Source organism: Gouania willdenowi, chromosome 4 (genome assembly GCF_900634775.1).
Source record: "Gouania willdenowi chromosome 4, fGouWil2.1, whole genome shotgun sequence".
Classification (NCBI taxonomy): Eukaryota; Metazoa; Chordata; class Actinopteri; order Blenniiformes; family Gobiesocidae; genus Gouania; species Gouania willdenowi.
This window is the reverse complement of record NC_041047.1, coordinates 24,013,172-24,026,403: the sequence shown is the minus strand read 5'-3', so window position 1 is coordinate 24,026,403 and position 13,232 is coordinate 24,013,172. Positions and strand designations below refer to the sequence as shown.

Genomic DNA, 13,232 nt, shown 5'->3' with positions numbered 1-13,232 from the left:
TTCTCTATAGCCCGCTAACATCACAGTGCACACACTGAGTCACACCAAAATACATCCAACCAGAAACACAGCCTTCTCGACACAGTCTTTTCCACCACTTCACAGTCATTGGGTGAATTATGAACATAATTGGTCACCACTATGTCATCCATTGTATGAACACCACCGGCAGCAGAGAAGCCCCTCCCCTAAACGCGCTCAACGTGCTCTCTTCCCAACTTGTTTGGATGCGTGTCCAGAGCGTCTTCGACGCTGGTGACAAGCGCCTGATTCAGTGAGCGCAAGCGTCCAACTCCGGCGTGAGGCACGATTTTGACGCCCGAAACGTGTTTGGTGTGAACGCAGCATTAGCCTTCTTTGAAATTCAGCTACTTTTCTGGGCAGCCAAATTATTGTTTTTTGAAATCCTTTTTTTTTAAAACACACTTTACTGCAACAGTGAATTTGAGTGAATCTTATTTTACTCTCTTCTTCCATAAAAAGATCACGTCGGCATCTGTTTCAGTTTCCACTGATCCACATCTTGATAAATGCACACGAAACTTTGTGCTGTGTGTGTGACCTAACAGAGTGAGTAAGAAGGAAGATATTCACAGAACATTCATTATCTTGATATAAATTATCCATACCCATGTATTATGCAAATCCCTGACCATGTATTCAACTCTTCGTAGAATCTGTTTCCAGCTAAAAATAGTTTCTCTTACTTGCCAGCGGCCTAAAGATAATATTACTGTGCAAAAATATATTGTACCAAAGAGCAGTATTATGGGTTTGAGTATTGTGAAGGGGGGGGGACAGTGATTTCTGATCAAACAGACAGGCTTTTAATAGTGATCCTCTCTGAAACGTATTACGTCTGCTACCAGAGGGACATTAATGAGTTGTCCGACTGTGGAAATGGCAACAATAATGATGCTCAGGGTGTGAATCAGGGGATCACGTTATACTGAAGCAATTAACAAAGAGAGCTTTAACTCTCGGTAGGTATGTCCTCATCATCATTTCATCTCATTATTCCATCTCTCCTCACCTTTTCTTATATGTGTCGCTGCTGCAGTGCTCAGGTAGGTCCCGCTAACAGCACGCTGGGGTTGTGTCGCATGCATGTGGGGCATGTTGCACTGGCATGTTCAGCGCGTAGATATGGAGCTTTCCTGTTTGATGCCTGGACGCTAACGTTTGTTGTTTCCATTTCTCAGAATATCAACCAATTAGAGCTTTTTGGAGACATGTCTACGCCTCCTGACATCACTTCTCCATCAGTAAGTAGCTGATACCAGGGTTGGGGCAGGGAAGATGCAGGAGGCATCCTCACTATTGTTATCTGTTTTTACTTCCTTCTGTCGTTAACTCCTCCTAAACCGTTTCACCCATTTTGACAAATAAGCTATTTTTTTTTATTTTATTTATTGCATATTTTTCAACTCATTTCAAACTTTTCAACAAATTTAAGCTATTGCGAGGTCAATGCTTAGCTAATTCGAGGTTAATGCTACTGCTTGGCTAATGCAAAGTTACTGCTAATGCTAGGTCAGTGCTAATGCTAGGTTGATGTGATTGCTAGTCTAATGTGATTGCTAGTTTAATGCTAATGCTATGCTAATGTTCATGCTAGGTTAGTGCTAATGATAGGTTAATGTTATAGCTAGGTAAATGTTAATGCTAATGCTAGGCTAATGTTAATGCTAGCTAATATGAATTAATGTTAATGCTAATTTATGCTAATGATAGCTAATGCTAATGTTAATGCTAGGTTAATGTTATAGCTAGACAAATGTTTATGCTAGGTAACGTTAATACTAGCTAATGCAAATTAATGTTGATGCTAATGTATGCTAATGATAGCTAATGCTAATGATAATTTATGCCAATGCTAGCTAATGCTAGTGAATGCTAATGTTAATGCTTGCTCATGCTAAGCTAATGTTAATGCTAAGCTAATTCAGTGCAATGCACCTACATCCTCACTTGCTTTTTTTCAGGAAATGCAAATATTGTAGTTAATTACAAATATGGCGTAATTATAATTGTAAATTTAAAAATATTTTGCTGTCATTATCTGAATTACATTCCACTTGAGTTTAGATCATTGACTTTGTAATTGTAATTGCTATGAAAATTCTATAAATATTGTCAATTATAATTTAAGACAAAACTGGGGAACTCTGTTACAGTTTTATGTACAGTTCTACACATATGTTGTTAACAATTATTAAAATATGTTTCATGTCAAGCGTTTCTACAGTTTACCATTAAAACAAACTGAAATCGAGAGGTGCACTGACACCAAAAATATTAAAACCTACAGCATATGTTGATTGATTACGAGGCCTAACAAGGTAACCAATAGACAGGAAATAAATTAGATGATAGATAATTGTTTTTAGTGTGTTTTACAGCTGATTTAGGACCCGTTATCATTAGAGATGCTAACAGTAAGCTAACACAAGAGGAAGGTTAACTTTCATTAGGTTGTTTATTTCGGGCTCAGTAATTGTGATTAATTGTAATTGAACTTCAGTAATTGAGAAACTAGGTGTAATTGACTTTTTGAGGATACATCATGTAATTGGAAAAAATTTCTGGTCACTGTAATCATAATTGAATTGTAATTGAACATGGATCATTGAAAACGTAATTGTAACTGAAAAATGTAATTGACCCCAACCCTAACTGACACACACACACACACACACACACACACACACGCACACACACACACACACACACACACACACACACACACACACACACACACTATTTGTGTTTTGTCCTTACAATGGAATCAGTCACATTTTCCTTTTGCTCTTTCTCTCTTTCCTCTCACAGACTCCGGTCTCTCCCGCTAACACACTGGACCCCTCGCTGGGCCTCCAACCTCCCACGGAATTATTTGCTCCCTTCAATCCCGCATCTGTGCCATCAGGTGAGACCTTGTTGATTTCCTACTTAAATACACCAAAGGGAGACAAGCACAGCAGGGTGGAACAGGATTCAAGACAAGAGAAAACAAACAGGAGGGCGGATGGTGTGATCAGTGAGCAGAGAGAGGTGAACTGGGATTTAAATGTAGGTGATGGGAAGAGAAGATGTAGTGGAATTATATATGTGTAGAGTTTAAAACTAAAGGTGGGAGGATGAATCGTTACAGTAACCAATCCATTGTATCTACTACACACCACATGATGTTTTTTTTTGTTTTTTTATATTCATATTTAGTTGAAAAGGTCATACCCAGAGTAAGTATTTAAGTATGTATCCAGAGTTAAAGTCAGTTAAAAGCATGTGTTTTTCTCAGCTGGAGAGAATGTTCATTATCATCTATCGCAGAGGTTCTCAACCTTGGGGTCGCAAGACACTGGGAGTGGGTCGTCATATGCCTTTAAGAAACTAAGATTATATTTTTTGAGCCCATTTTTGGTTGTTTTTACCCTTTTTCTGCAACTCCACCAAACTTGCCATATTCTTTTCTCCTTGTAATGCATTTTTGCTACATTACTCCCATTTCAATCAAATTTCATTGCTTTTTCTGCACATTTTTTTCACTTTCAAGACATTTTCAGCACTTATAAACCCTTTCCACTACTTTTCCCATCTAATTTGCAACTTTTAACCAATTTCTGTGAGTTTTAAAATCTCATTTCACCACCTTTTCCACCATTTTTAGTCACTTTTAACCTATTTTATTTCTGATTAAAACAAGGATTTACATCTTTAAGATGACTATACAGTATACTATGGAGCCAATAATAATTTTTTAAAAACTTCCTGGATAACAGTGGATATTATTCAGATAAATAAATAAATGTGGTTATCACAGATTCATAGAACAATGGACCATCATTTTGCTGACTTTATGGATGGGCCCCAAAAATCTCTCCCCTTTATCCCCCCTTATAGATGGCCTTTCTCCACATGACTGTTATTATATGCATGTCTGTGTTCAACCACCTTTAGGTACAGTGGGGGTCCCTGGTCTCTGGTACCTTTATTTTGGGGGTCGCGGGCTGAAAAGCTTAAGAACCACTGATATATAGTATTGTATCATGAACTCAGTCTATCGTCCCACATCTAATTAAAATGTATGACATGGAAAAGCTGCTGAAGGTGTTTGATGTTTGAGAAAAGTTTTAACACATGCTGTAATGAATTGAGCCCCCCAGTCCTACGTAAGAGTTAAACAGCAGAAAGCGGATTAGCCAGTATGTAATGGAACAAGCTTCCACTGATGAGTTTGAGGGATTTTACCGAGTGTGTGTTAATAGCTCTGCTTTTCCATAATGTGTCTCTCCCTCACTCCTGGAGGTAATTATAATAGTTCACCATGACCATTAAGAGACACCACATTAGCTGCAGGCAGAAGTATGGCAGCATGTGTTATCACCGCTCTGTGTTGAGGAATAGTGAAATCTGCTCCAGGAATATTCTGTTATATTCTACTTTCTTACTTGTATTGTAAATGTTTGGGCTTGCTTTGTTTTGTGTGTTTTGCTCATTTCCCCCCGTCTGTGACCAGGTTATGTGACAATGGGGGCTGTACCTCCAGGACACTGGTCCCAGCAGGCATTTGCTGCTCAGACTCCGCTGGCCTTTGGGGTTCAGTCTCCTTTGGGTGCAGTGGCTCAGGTGCTGCCAGGCGGACAGCCTCTAATCTGGGGCCAGGCAAACATCTTCCCCGCCACTCAGCAACAGTGGGCAGCCATGGCAGCCGGAGCCTTCTCCCCCACAGCCTACCTCCCTGCCCAGTCAGTGGGCACACTCCCCGCCGCCATGTTCCAGACCATCGCTCCCGTCACAGTCACTCCAGCCGGCGACAGCCAATTGGTCAGCGGAGCTTTAGCTCCTTCGCCTTCAGCATCGTCAAGTCCACAGCACGGAGAGAGGGAGAAGAAGATGGACAAGGAGATGTTTAAGGTGAAGATCTGACAACAGGTTTATCTAGGGCTGGGCCATATCGACCAAAACTCATATCTTGATATTTTTTCTCAAGTGTGGCTTCTTTAGATGAGGGTCTGGGTTAATACGTACTCAGTGTTCCATCTGCTTTTCATGCTGTTCTGAGAAGTAGCGATAGCAGCGACTCCTAAAACAAATATTATATATATATATATTTATATATATATATAAAATAATATAATATCGATATCAGTAATTTTCTATCTCGCCAAAATAGAAAACTCAATATATCTTCAATCTTGATATATTGTCCAGCTCTAGCATTATCCCTAATGTGCAATTCAGGATAAAAACCACGGTTGAGGTCAATTATAATTGTAATCACATAATTGATAATTAAATACAATTATGATGTAATTATAATTGTAATTGTGATTAGCATGGAAATTATTTTAAAACTCAATTACAATTTAATTAAACACAAACCTGTGGAACCATGTTACAGTTCTAGAGGTTACACATATGTAGTTAACATATATTAATATATGGGTAACACTTTACTTGAAGTTTTATACATAAGGCTGTCATTACATTGTCTGTTATTAGCATGAATAAGGAATAATGAAGGCTGTCATTAAGTGTCGTTTGTAAATTATGACACCTTTGGAGCTATGTTGGCATGTTTTTGGTTAGGTGAAGGGATCTATTGGGGTTAGGGGTTAGGGGTTAGGGTAACAAACAACACTTAATAACAGCCTTCTTGACACCTCATTCATCCTAATGACACGTGTCATGTCACGTTTGGCTGAACTCATTCTTGAGGTTTGGGACACAAAGATAGAAAGAACGTATTACAACTTTTATCGCACTTTTAGCGCTATGTGCTGTGCTAACTATGCTTATGGGATCGTGATGGTCGCTGTAGAAGTTTATAGCTCTGTGAGAGGCACTAAAGTGTATAAAAATAGAAAACCACATTAGAATGAAATCGGTTTTATAAACACAACTAATGACAGGGAAATACAAATCTGGTATATGAAGGTGGACGTGGAGTTTATTTAAAGTTTTATACATAAAGGCTGACATTATGCTGTCATTATTATGTCATGACACTTGTCATTAGCATGAATAAGGTGTCATGAAGGCTGTCATTAAAGGTCCCATGTTATGCTATTTTTCACCGATCTCCATTTGTTCTAAGAACCCCAAAAACATAGTATTTGAGGTTTATTTTCCAGAACTCATCTGTTTTCCAGAGTTTTAGCCTCTGAAAAGTCACTTTCTGAGCAACTCTGCACAAAAGGGGCTGATTTGCTGCCTACTTATGCATATTCATGAGTGGGTGTGTCTATAAACGGGACACTGACTTCCTCCTCCCCGCCCGCCCTCCTCCCACCCACTCCATAGCTGAGCTCATGCTGCTTTATAGACACAAGACAGAGCGTGGGGGCGGGGCGTTCACCGGTACATACACAGACTGTAGAAAATACATACATATAACTGCGCGAAGGACGTTGAAATGCTCACCTTTGTGTCTGTTTACATTTCAATCACGGTAGAGAGCTTCTTGGAGGCGTGGCTTCTCCAGCTCAGTGCCTCGTCAAATTCGTCATCAAAGTGGGAACACGTCATTAAATTGGAGCGAGGTGTTTGGGCTCACCCTGTAGTAAGAAAGGAGCAAATCACCCTCTAACTAACGATTGAGGGAATCAATGAAAAAAACACTTTGGTCATGTGTATGAAGCCCAAATAGCACTTTTATCATGTTTAACGCACAGAAAAGTTGATTTAGCATAACATGAATCCTTTCAGTGTCGTTCATTATCTTAACCCTACCTAACCCTACCCCCTATCCCTACCTAACTCCACTAGATCCCTCCACCTAACCCAAAAAGTGCCTACATAGCTCCAAAGGTGTCATAATTTAGCAAATGACACTTAATGACAGCCTTCATGACACCTTATTCATGCTAATGGCAGATAATAACAGCCTAATGTCAGCCTTATGTATAAAACCACAATTAAAGGTTTCCTATTTATTCTGTATCTTTGGTTCACTTTGTGTTTGAGTGACCAAACTTCTTTTTAAAAAACGTCACCTTGTTGTTCTTTACGGCGCTTAAGGACTTCCACTGCCTCGTTCACACCTTCACTGACAGCACATTCACACCAGAGTTGGTTTTTATTTGGAGCAAACCTGACAAGTGTGATCACACTCTGCACGGGGTAAACTGAAATAATCCTGATGGAGAATTAACTGATTTGCTTGGCAGAAACTGAAAATGTGTCTGAACAGACGTGTTGCTAAATTTATAATCAGAGATAACACATTATAAGTACTCACATTACTGTAATTGAGTTGCTTTTATGGGTACTTGTACATTTTTGAGTATATTTCTAAATCAGTAATTTGACTTGTACTTCAGTACGTTTTAAGATTTGTAAACTAATCCATCACATTTCTACACCCAAACTTTACTGAGAAAATGATTGTTTTTTGTTTTCAAATGATCAACAGACATTGTGAGATTAAAAAACATAAAATATCCAGACAGCAATCAAATGCATCACATCATAGCCAACCAACCAGATTGAATGTAATGCACGGCGCCAAAACAGCATTGAATGCCTGGTATTTTCTCAGTTTTGGAGTTCATAAATTGAGTTATGGGTTATTCGAGATTTGGGGGACATTTGGGCTTTGAAACTTTTGAATAATAAACCTTCTCGTTTTCAGTTTCTGTTTTGTATTTATCATTAATAGGTATTAGACTATGAAAAGCTTGATTGGCGTAGCTCAGGCATCAAAGGCATCATTTGTATTACATGTTTTATTTGTTATTTGTTGCCTCTAAGTATAAATACTTGAGCCTGAGAAACTTTTTCATTTGGAATTAAATTCATTTATGTTATTTTATTTAATCAAGTAACAGTACTTTTACTTGCGTAGGATATATCAGTACAATCCGTGTATCATTCGTTTTTCATTATGTAACAAAAACATGAAAAACGGAAAAAACACTCATTATTTGATATTTGTTTGCAAAGCCAAAATGAAAAAACGGAAAATGCCTGTTTTTCAAATTCAAGCTCTTTTGCTTCGGTACAGAAAACGAAAAAAGGAAACGAACACCTTTATTCATTTTCTCCATTACCGATTTGCCAAAGTACATGACCCGGAAGTGTACTCTCATCCGACGCTAACGGCTATGCTAACGGCAGTTGGGCATGACAAGGTCGCTGCTTCCAACTGTGCATCCGAAACGTGTCTTTTTCGCTTAAGCTGGTGTTGGTGCACAGAACCTCCTCACAGACATTTCGGAGGATTTAGAGACTGTTCAGAGAGTGTTGCAGAGCTAAAGATATCTCGGAATGTGTAACGCTTCACTTCCGGGTCACGTGCTTTGGCAAATCGGCAATGGAGAAAAAGGATAAAGGTGTTCGTTTTCCGTTTTTCGTTTTCTGCACCGAAGCAAAAGAGCTTGAATTTGAAAAACAAGGCGTTTTCCATTTTTTCATTTTGGCTTTGGACACAAATATCAAATAATGACTGTTCGTTTTTCATGTTTTTGTTACATAAAGATTCATTACCCTTTACACCTCTGCTTATGATTAGGGATTCTGAGTAGTATTTCCAACTGGAGCGTTTCTTTCTCCAGGATTTCCAGCTGGCGAAGCCTCCAGCCATGCCATTGAAGAGGCCGGGTCAGCCCAGCTTAACAGGAACTACGGAGGCTTTCACTTCTTACTTCAACCGCGTGGGAACAGCGCAGGACACGGACGACTGTGACGACTTTGACATTTCACAAATGAACCTGACCCCAGTCACCTCCACGACTCCATCCACAAACTCACGTGAGTGTGCCCTGCCCCCGCCCGTCCGTACGGTGGCTGTGAAGTGTAAAATCACATTTACAAGTTCCACAACAAATTTACAATTTTGAAAGCAAATGTGCATAATTAGCTCCAAAATATCTTACAATAGCAAAACACTTACAAATGTTAAAACAGATTTACAATGGCAACTATAGAGCTGGCCGTACCTGCTTCCTCCCTTTCCGTATGATCGCAACACTTTTACAAAAGGTCAAAACAAATGAACAAATATGGAAACACTTTTACACTTACAAGGCAAGTCAAATGTATTTGTATAGCACTTTTCATACACATGGCAACTTGTGCTTTACATGATCACAAAGTGAAAACATTCTACAACTTAAAATCATCAGTAAATACATTTAAAATCTTCAACAAACATATTACATCAACAACAACATGACCAAAAATCTCCCTCTCAATCACACGCAGTAGAGAAAAACAGTGCCATTTTAAATCTGTTTAAACATTTGTAAAAGTTACTTTTTGTATTCTATTTTAGCTAATTATGTACATTAGTTTTCAAAGTTTGTAATTTTTTTAATAAATTATGTATATTTCTTTTCAAACTTGTAAACATGTTGTGGCATTCGTAAAAGTGTTTTGCTCAAAATTGTACATTTGTTGTGGTTTTTGTTAATGTGTTTTGCACTTTTTTCATGTTTTTTTTTTTACATTAGGGCTGCATGATTATGGCCAAAATGATTATCACGATTATTTGGATCAATATTTTAATCACGATTACTTATCATTGTAGGGAAAATGTCTTTATTTTTATTTAACTACTTTTTCAAAAACATTATTTGAACAGTTTAGGGTGCAAAAGAAAAGCTTTAAACAAGAATATTGATACAGTAAATACTAAAATTACCCAGAAATTTGCCAAAATGTACTTCGGGCCATTACAGCATATAAAGAAACGTTAAGAACATTAAGCTTAAGCCTACAGGTTTTGAGCAAGAAACACCAGCCTTTCTAGCTTGGGTGTCTGCTGGATTAATTAATTAATTAGGTACTTATGTCGATCAACTTATGGGGGCGTGTCGACACGTTCAACACAAGCACCCCACCTAAAAAAAACCTAAAACTTTAGTTTTATCCAGTTTTATATTCATCATAGCCTGCATTTTAAATGTCAAAATGGCGGATGATCAGATTAATTTAATCATGGAGGCTGAAAATCGTAATCACAATTAAAATTTGATTAATTGTGCAGCCTTACCGTACATATGTCCGTCCGCATTGGTAGATCGCACCTTCTTTCCCTTCTCTAGTGTGTCACTAACTCATCACTCCTCTGACAGCGCCCACCCCAGCTCCCAGGCAAAGCTCTCCCTCCAAGTCGTTGGCCTCTCATGTCAGCGACCCCCCCACAGACGCCACAGACCCACCCACAGACGACTCGTTCGGGGAGGCGGAGGGCAGTCCGAGTCGCAGTGGCGAGGAGGATGCTGTAAGTGTGCAAGGACTGTACCGTTAGCCGTGTGTGTGTGTGTGTTATTAATAAGTCACTCTTTATTTCTGCCATAACCTGCACAGCATGCTGAGATCTGCTGATAAATAGCCTCCGTAGCAGCGCTGGCAAGCCACGTAATCACTCTGCCTGATTAGAGCGCCATACATTTGTGTTCTTTTGTGTGCGAGCGCGCGCATGTGGAAGTGTGCACATCAGGCGTGTTTTATTGCTTGCGTGTGTGCTCGTGTGTGTGTGTGTGCGTGTGTGTCAACTAAGCGTTAAATTGGCTGCAGGAGTTGTCAGACACATCATTAAGCAGTTATTAATATCAGCGAGGTAGCTTCCATACATCACTAGTTCTGTATAGACAGGCCGGGCCGGTCCGTGGGTGCCCCAATTCCTCCTCCAGAGACAATTACGACTGTTTTACATGTAGCACCTTAATGTGAGACTAAGGGCAAAGGGAGGGATGAGAAGGAGAGGTAAGAAAAGAAAGGACAGCCTGGACACTTTATTTGAAGTTTAATACATAAAATCCTCTGTCATTAGCATGAATAAGGTGTCATGGAGGCTGTTGTTCATTACTCTAACCACTAACCCTTTGTTACCGTCACCCAGGGGTCACCAACCTTTCTGAAACTGTGAGCTACTTCATAGGTACTGCATAGGTAGAAAACAACTTATTCCATACTACATTTTAATGGTTTCATTTTAATCATAGGTAAGATAATCAGGAAGGCTAGAAATAACTTAAAAAGGTAGGAAATAATACCAGCAAGTACTTTTTGTCCTATTTTTCCTGAAAAACAGTTGTCTGAATAGATGAAACCCTAATATATTAAAGGAAGGACATTTTGAGGTTTTAACATTAAACACTTTATTTCTCCTAATTCATGGAATTGTTTCATTTTTATCGAATTTTATTGAAAATCCACTTTGCATTTTTTGAAACTTTATCGTATATATCATATTATATATAACATACCACTGACCATACAACAGATCTGCAACATTTAGAAACATTTCTCACAATGTTTCATTGAAAATAAACATTTAAATATGTTTAATTTAATATGAAAACTTTATTAGCAGTTCATCTAAACTCCATCTAAAATCTGATTTTTCATTTTTCATTGGTGACTAGAGCTCCTGAAGGCCCCTCACATGGTCCATGAGGGCCACCTGGTGCCCCCTACCCTAACCCCTAACCCTCATATCAAGAATAAACATTCCTCTACCTAACCCTAACCCCTAACTCCACTAGATCCCTCCATCTAACCCAAAAAATGCCAACATAGCTCCAAAGGTGTCATAATTTAGCAAATGACAGCTTAATGACAGCCTTTATGACACCTTATTCATGCTACTGACAGCGTAATGTCAGCTTTATGTATAAAATTTTAAATAAAGTATTACCCTTTTTTGGGGGGGGGCTTTTTTGCCCTCTTAGGACTCAGAGTTTCAGGGTTTTTTTCTCCTCTGTCTCACATGAAACATTAGGTTGTGTTTTTTTTTTTTTTTGTTGTTTTTTTTTTTTTTTGCCTCCCATCACTCTTATTTTTGTAGGCGAACAAAACCAGAAGATTTTCACACTGCTGAAATGTCACTGGGCCTGAATAACAAAACCAAGCTTTGTAAAATACCAAAAGAAAATGTGCAGTGGTGGCGGCGCTAGGAGATGAAAAGGTTACAAAGAACGGGAGAGTGACAGGAGCGATGGAGTGATGGAAAAAAAGAAAGAGAGGAAAAAAAACCGCCTCCCACTTTCTGCAGGGTGAGGAGTGAAAAGAGGAAGTGTTTTTAGGCATAAAAGGGAGCCGGTCAATAGAAGTGTGTGTGTGTGTGTGTGTATGTGTTACGTGCTGAGGACACAGGCAGTGTGTGTGTGTGGGCTGAGGGTTCTCCACATTTCTTCTTCTTCTTCGTATTGACACGGTGACTTGTGTTAACGCTCTTCTTCTAGTCTTTTCCAATCCTGCAGTCCTTTCCTTCAGATTTATTCCTCTCTGTCTGTTCTCTCCCTGTTTTCTTTCTTGCACGCCCCCCCCCGCGGACCTTCCTTTCCTCTCTTCTCCCCACTTCCTCCCGTCTTCAGGCGTGTGATTCTGGGTCGCCCTGCCCCAGTGAGGCAGCAGAGCCCAGTCCAGACCAGGCCAGTCCAGAGGCTGGGAGCTAGATAGCAGCAGGGCTGGGTAGGTATCACTACTAACACCTCCTCCCTCAGCTTCCAGTCTGGCTCCACTCACAGCTGTTTCTGCATCTTTTTCCTCTTTCTGTATATCTGTAACATTATCCTTTCAGTCTGACGCCTCTGCATGTGTCAGTAGACGGCATGTGTTGGAGTTTGAATGCAGTCATGTCTGTGTCTACTGTAGGAACACCCACTCTGTGCTGTCTGTGCACTCATTCTTTTAAGCATTACATTGTGTGTGTGTGTGTGAGACTTTTGAAAGAAATGGGACTTGAAGGTAATACTGTAATGTGATGTATGAAAACAGTGAGTTAATATTACTCAACAATGTCTGGAATCTTTATTCACCATGAATCTTTGTTCCCTAAGTCGCTACTGTAGGTACGATTGTGATTAAGACGACAACTTTCTGTGTGATAGATGTGGCAGGAAGTTATTGATATAACCACAGTTCTTTGTGAAATAATGTACTTTCTGTTTTATATAGTTTTAAACAAATAAGTAATTATATAATTTAACTCTTAAAAAAAAAAAGTAAAATCTAGATTTTGATTACTAGTGTATAGCTCACACATGGGCAACAGGCAGCCCAGGGGCCACATGTGGCCCTCGATTTAATCATGTGTCGCCCCCAAAGTAGAATTGACCAAATGAAAAAAGCAAAAGGACAACAAAAATATGCAAAAATGCCAAAAAAAAAAAAGACAACTACAAAAGTTTGTCCCAAAAGGCAAAATGACAGAAAAATATTCAAAACAACAACTAATGGTAAAATCAGTAATTACTCTAAATGCTGATATGGATGTTTAT

The 13,232-nt window shown here is 39.1% G+C and overlaps 1 protein-coding gene across 6 annotated transcripts in view; it reads left to right on the top strand.

The window, feature by feature from the left end:
* The window catches only part of dab1a (DAB adaptor protein 1a), a 368,477-nt gene that overhangs the window by 345,966 nt on the left and 9,279 nt on the right, over positions 1-13,232 (top strand). For 4 of the 6 annotated variants that reach the window (XM_028443731.1, XM_028443733.1, XM_028443734.1 and 1 more), the window contains 6 exons: positions 1,203-1,265; positions 2,833-2,929; positions 4,520-4,917; positions 8,559-8,754; positions 10,080-10,228; positions 12,327-12,407. In XM_028443731.1, coding sequence (XP_028299532.1) covers positions 1,203-1,265; positions 2,833-2,929; positions 4,520-4,917; positions 8,559-8,754; positions 10,080-10,228; positions 12,327-12,407 — 984 coding nt within the window. Of the gene's footprint in view, positions 1-1,202; positions 1,266-2,832; positions 2,930-4,519; positions 4,918-8,558; positions 8,755-10,079; positions 10,229-12,326; positions 12,424-13,232 lie in introns of those variants that run through there. The other 2 variants (XM_028443730.1, XM_028443736.1) reach the window with 2 other exon arrangements.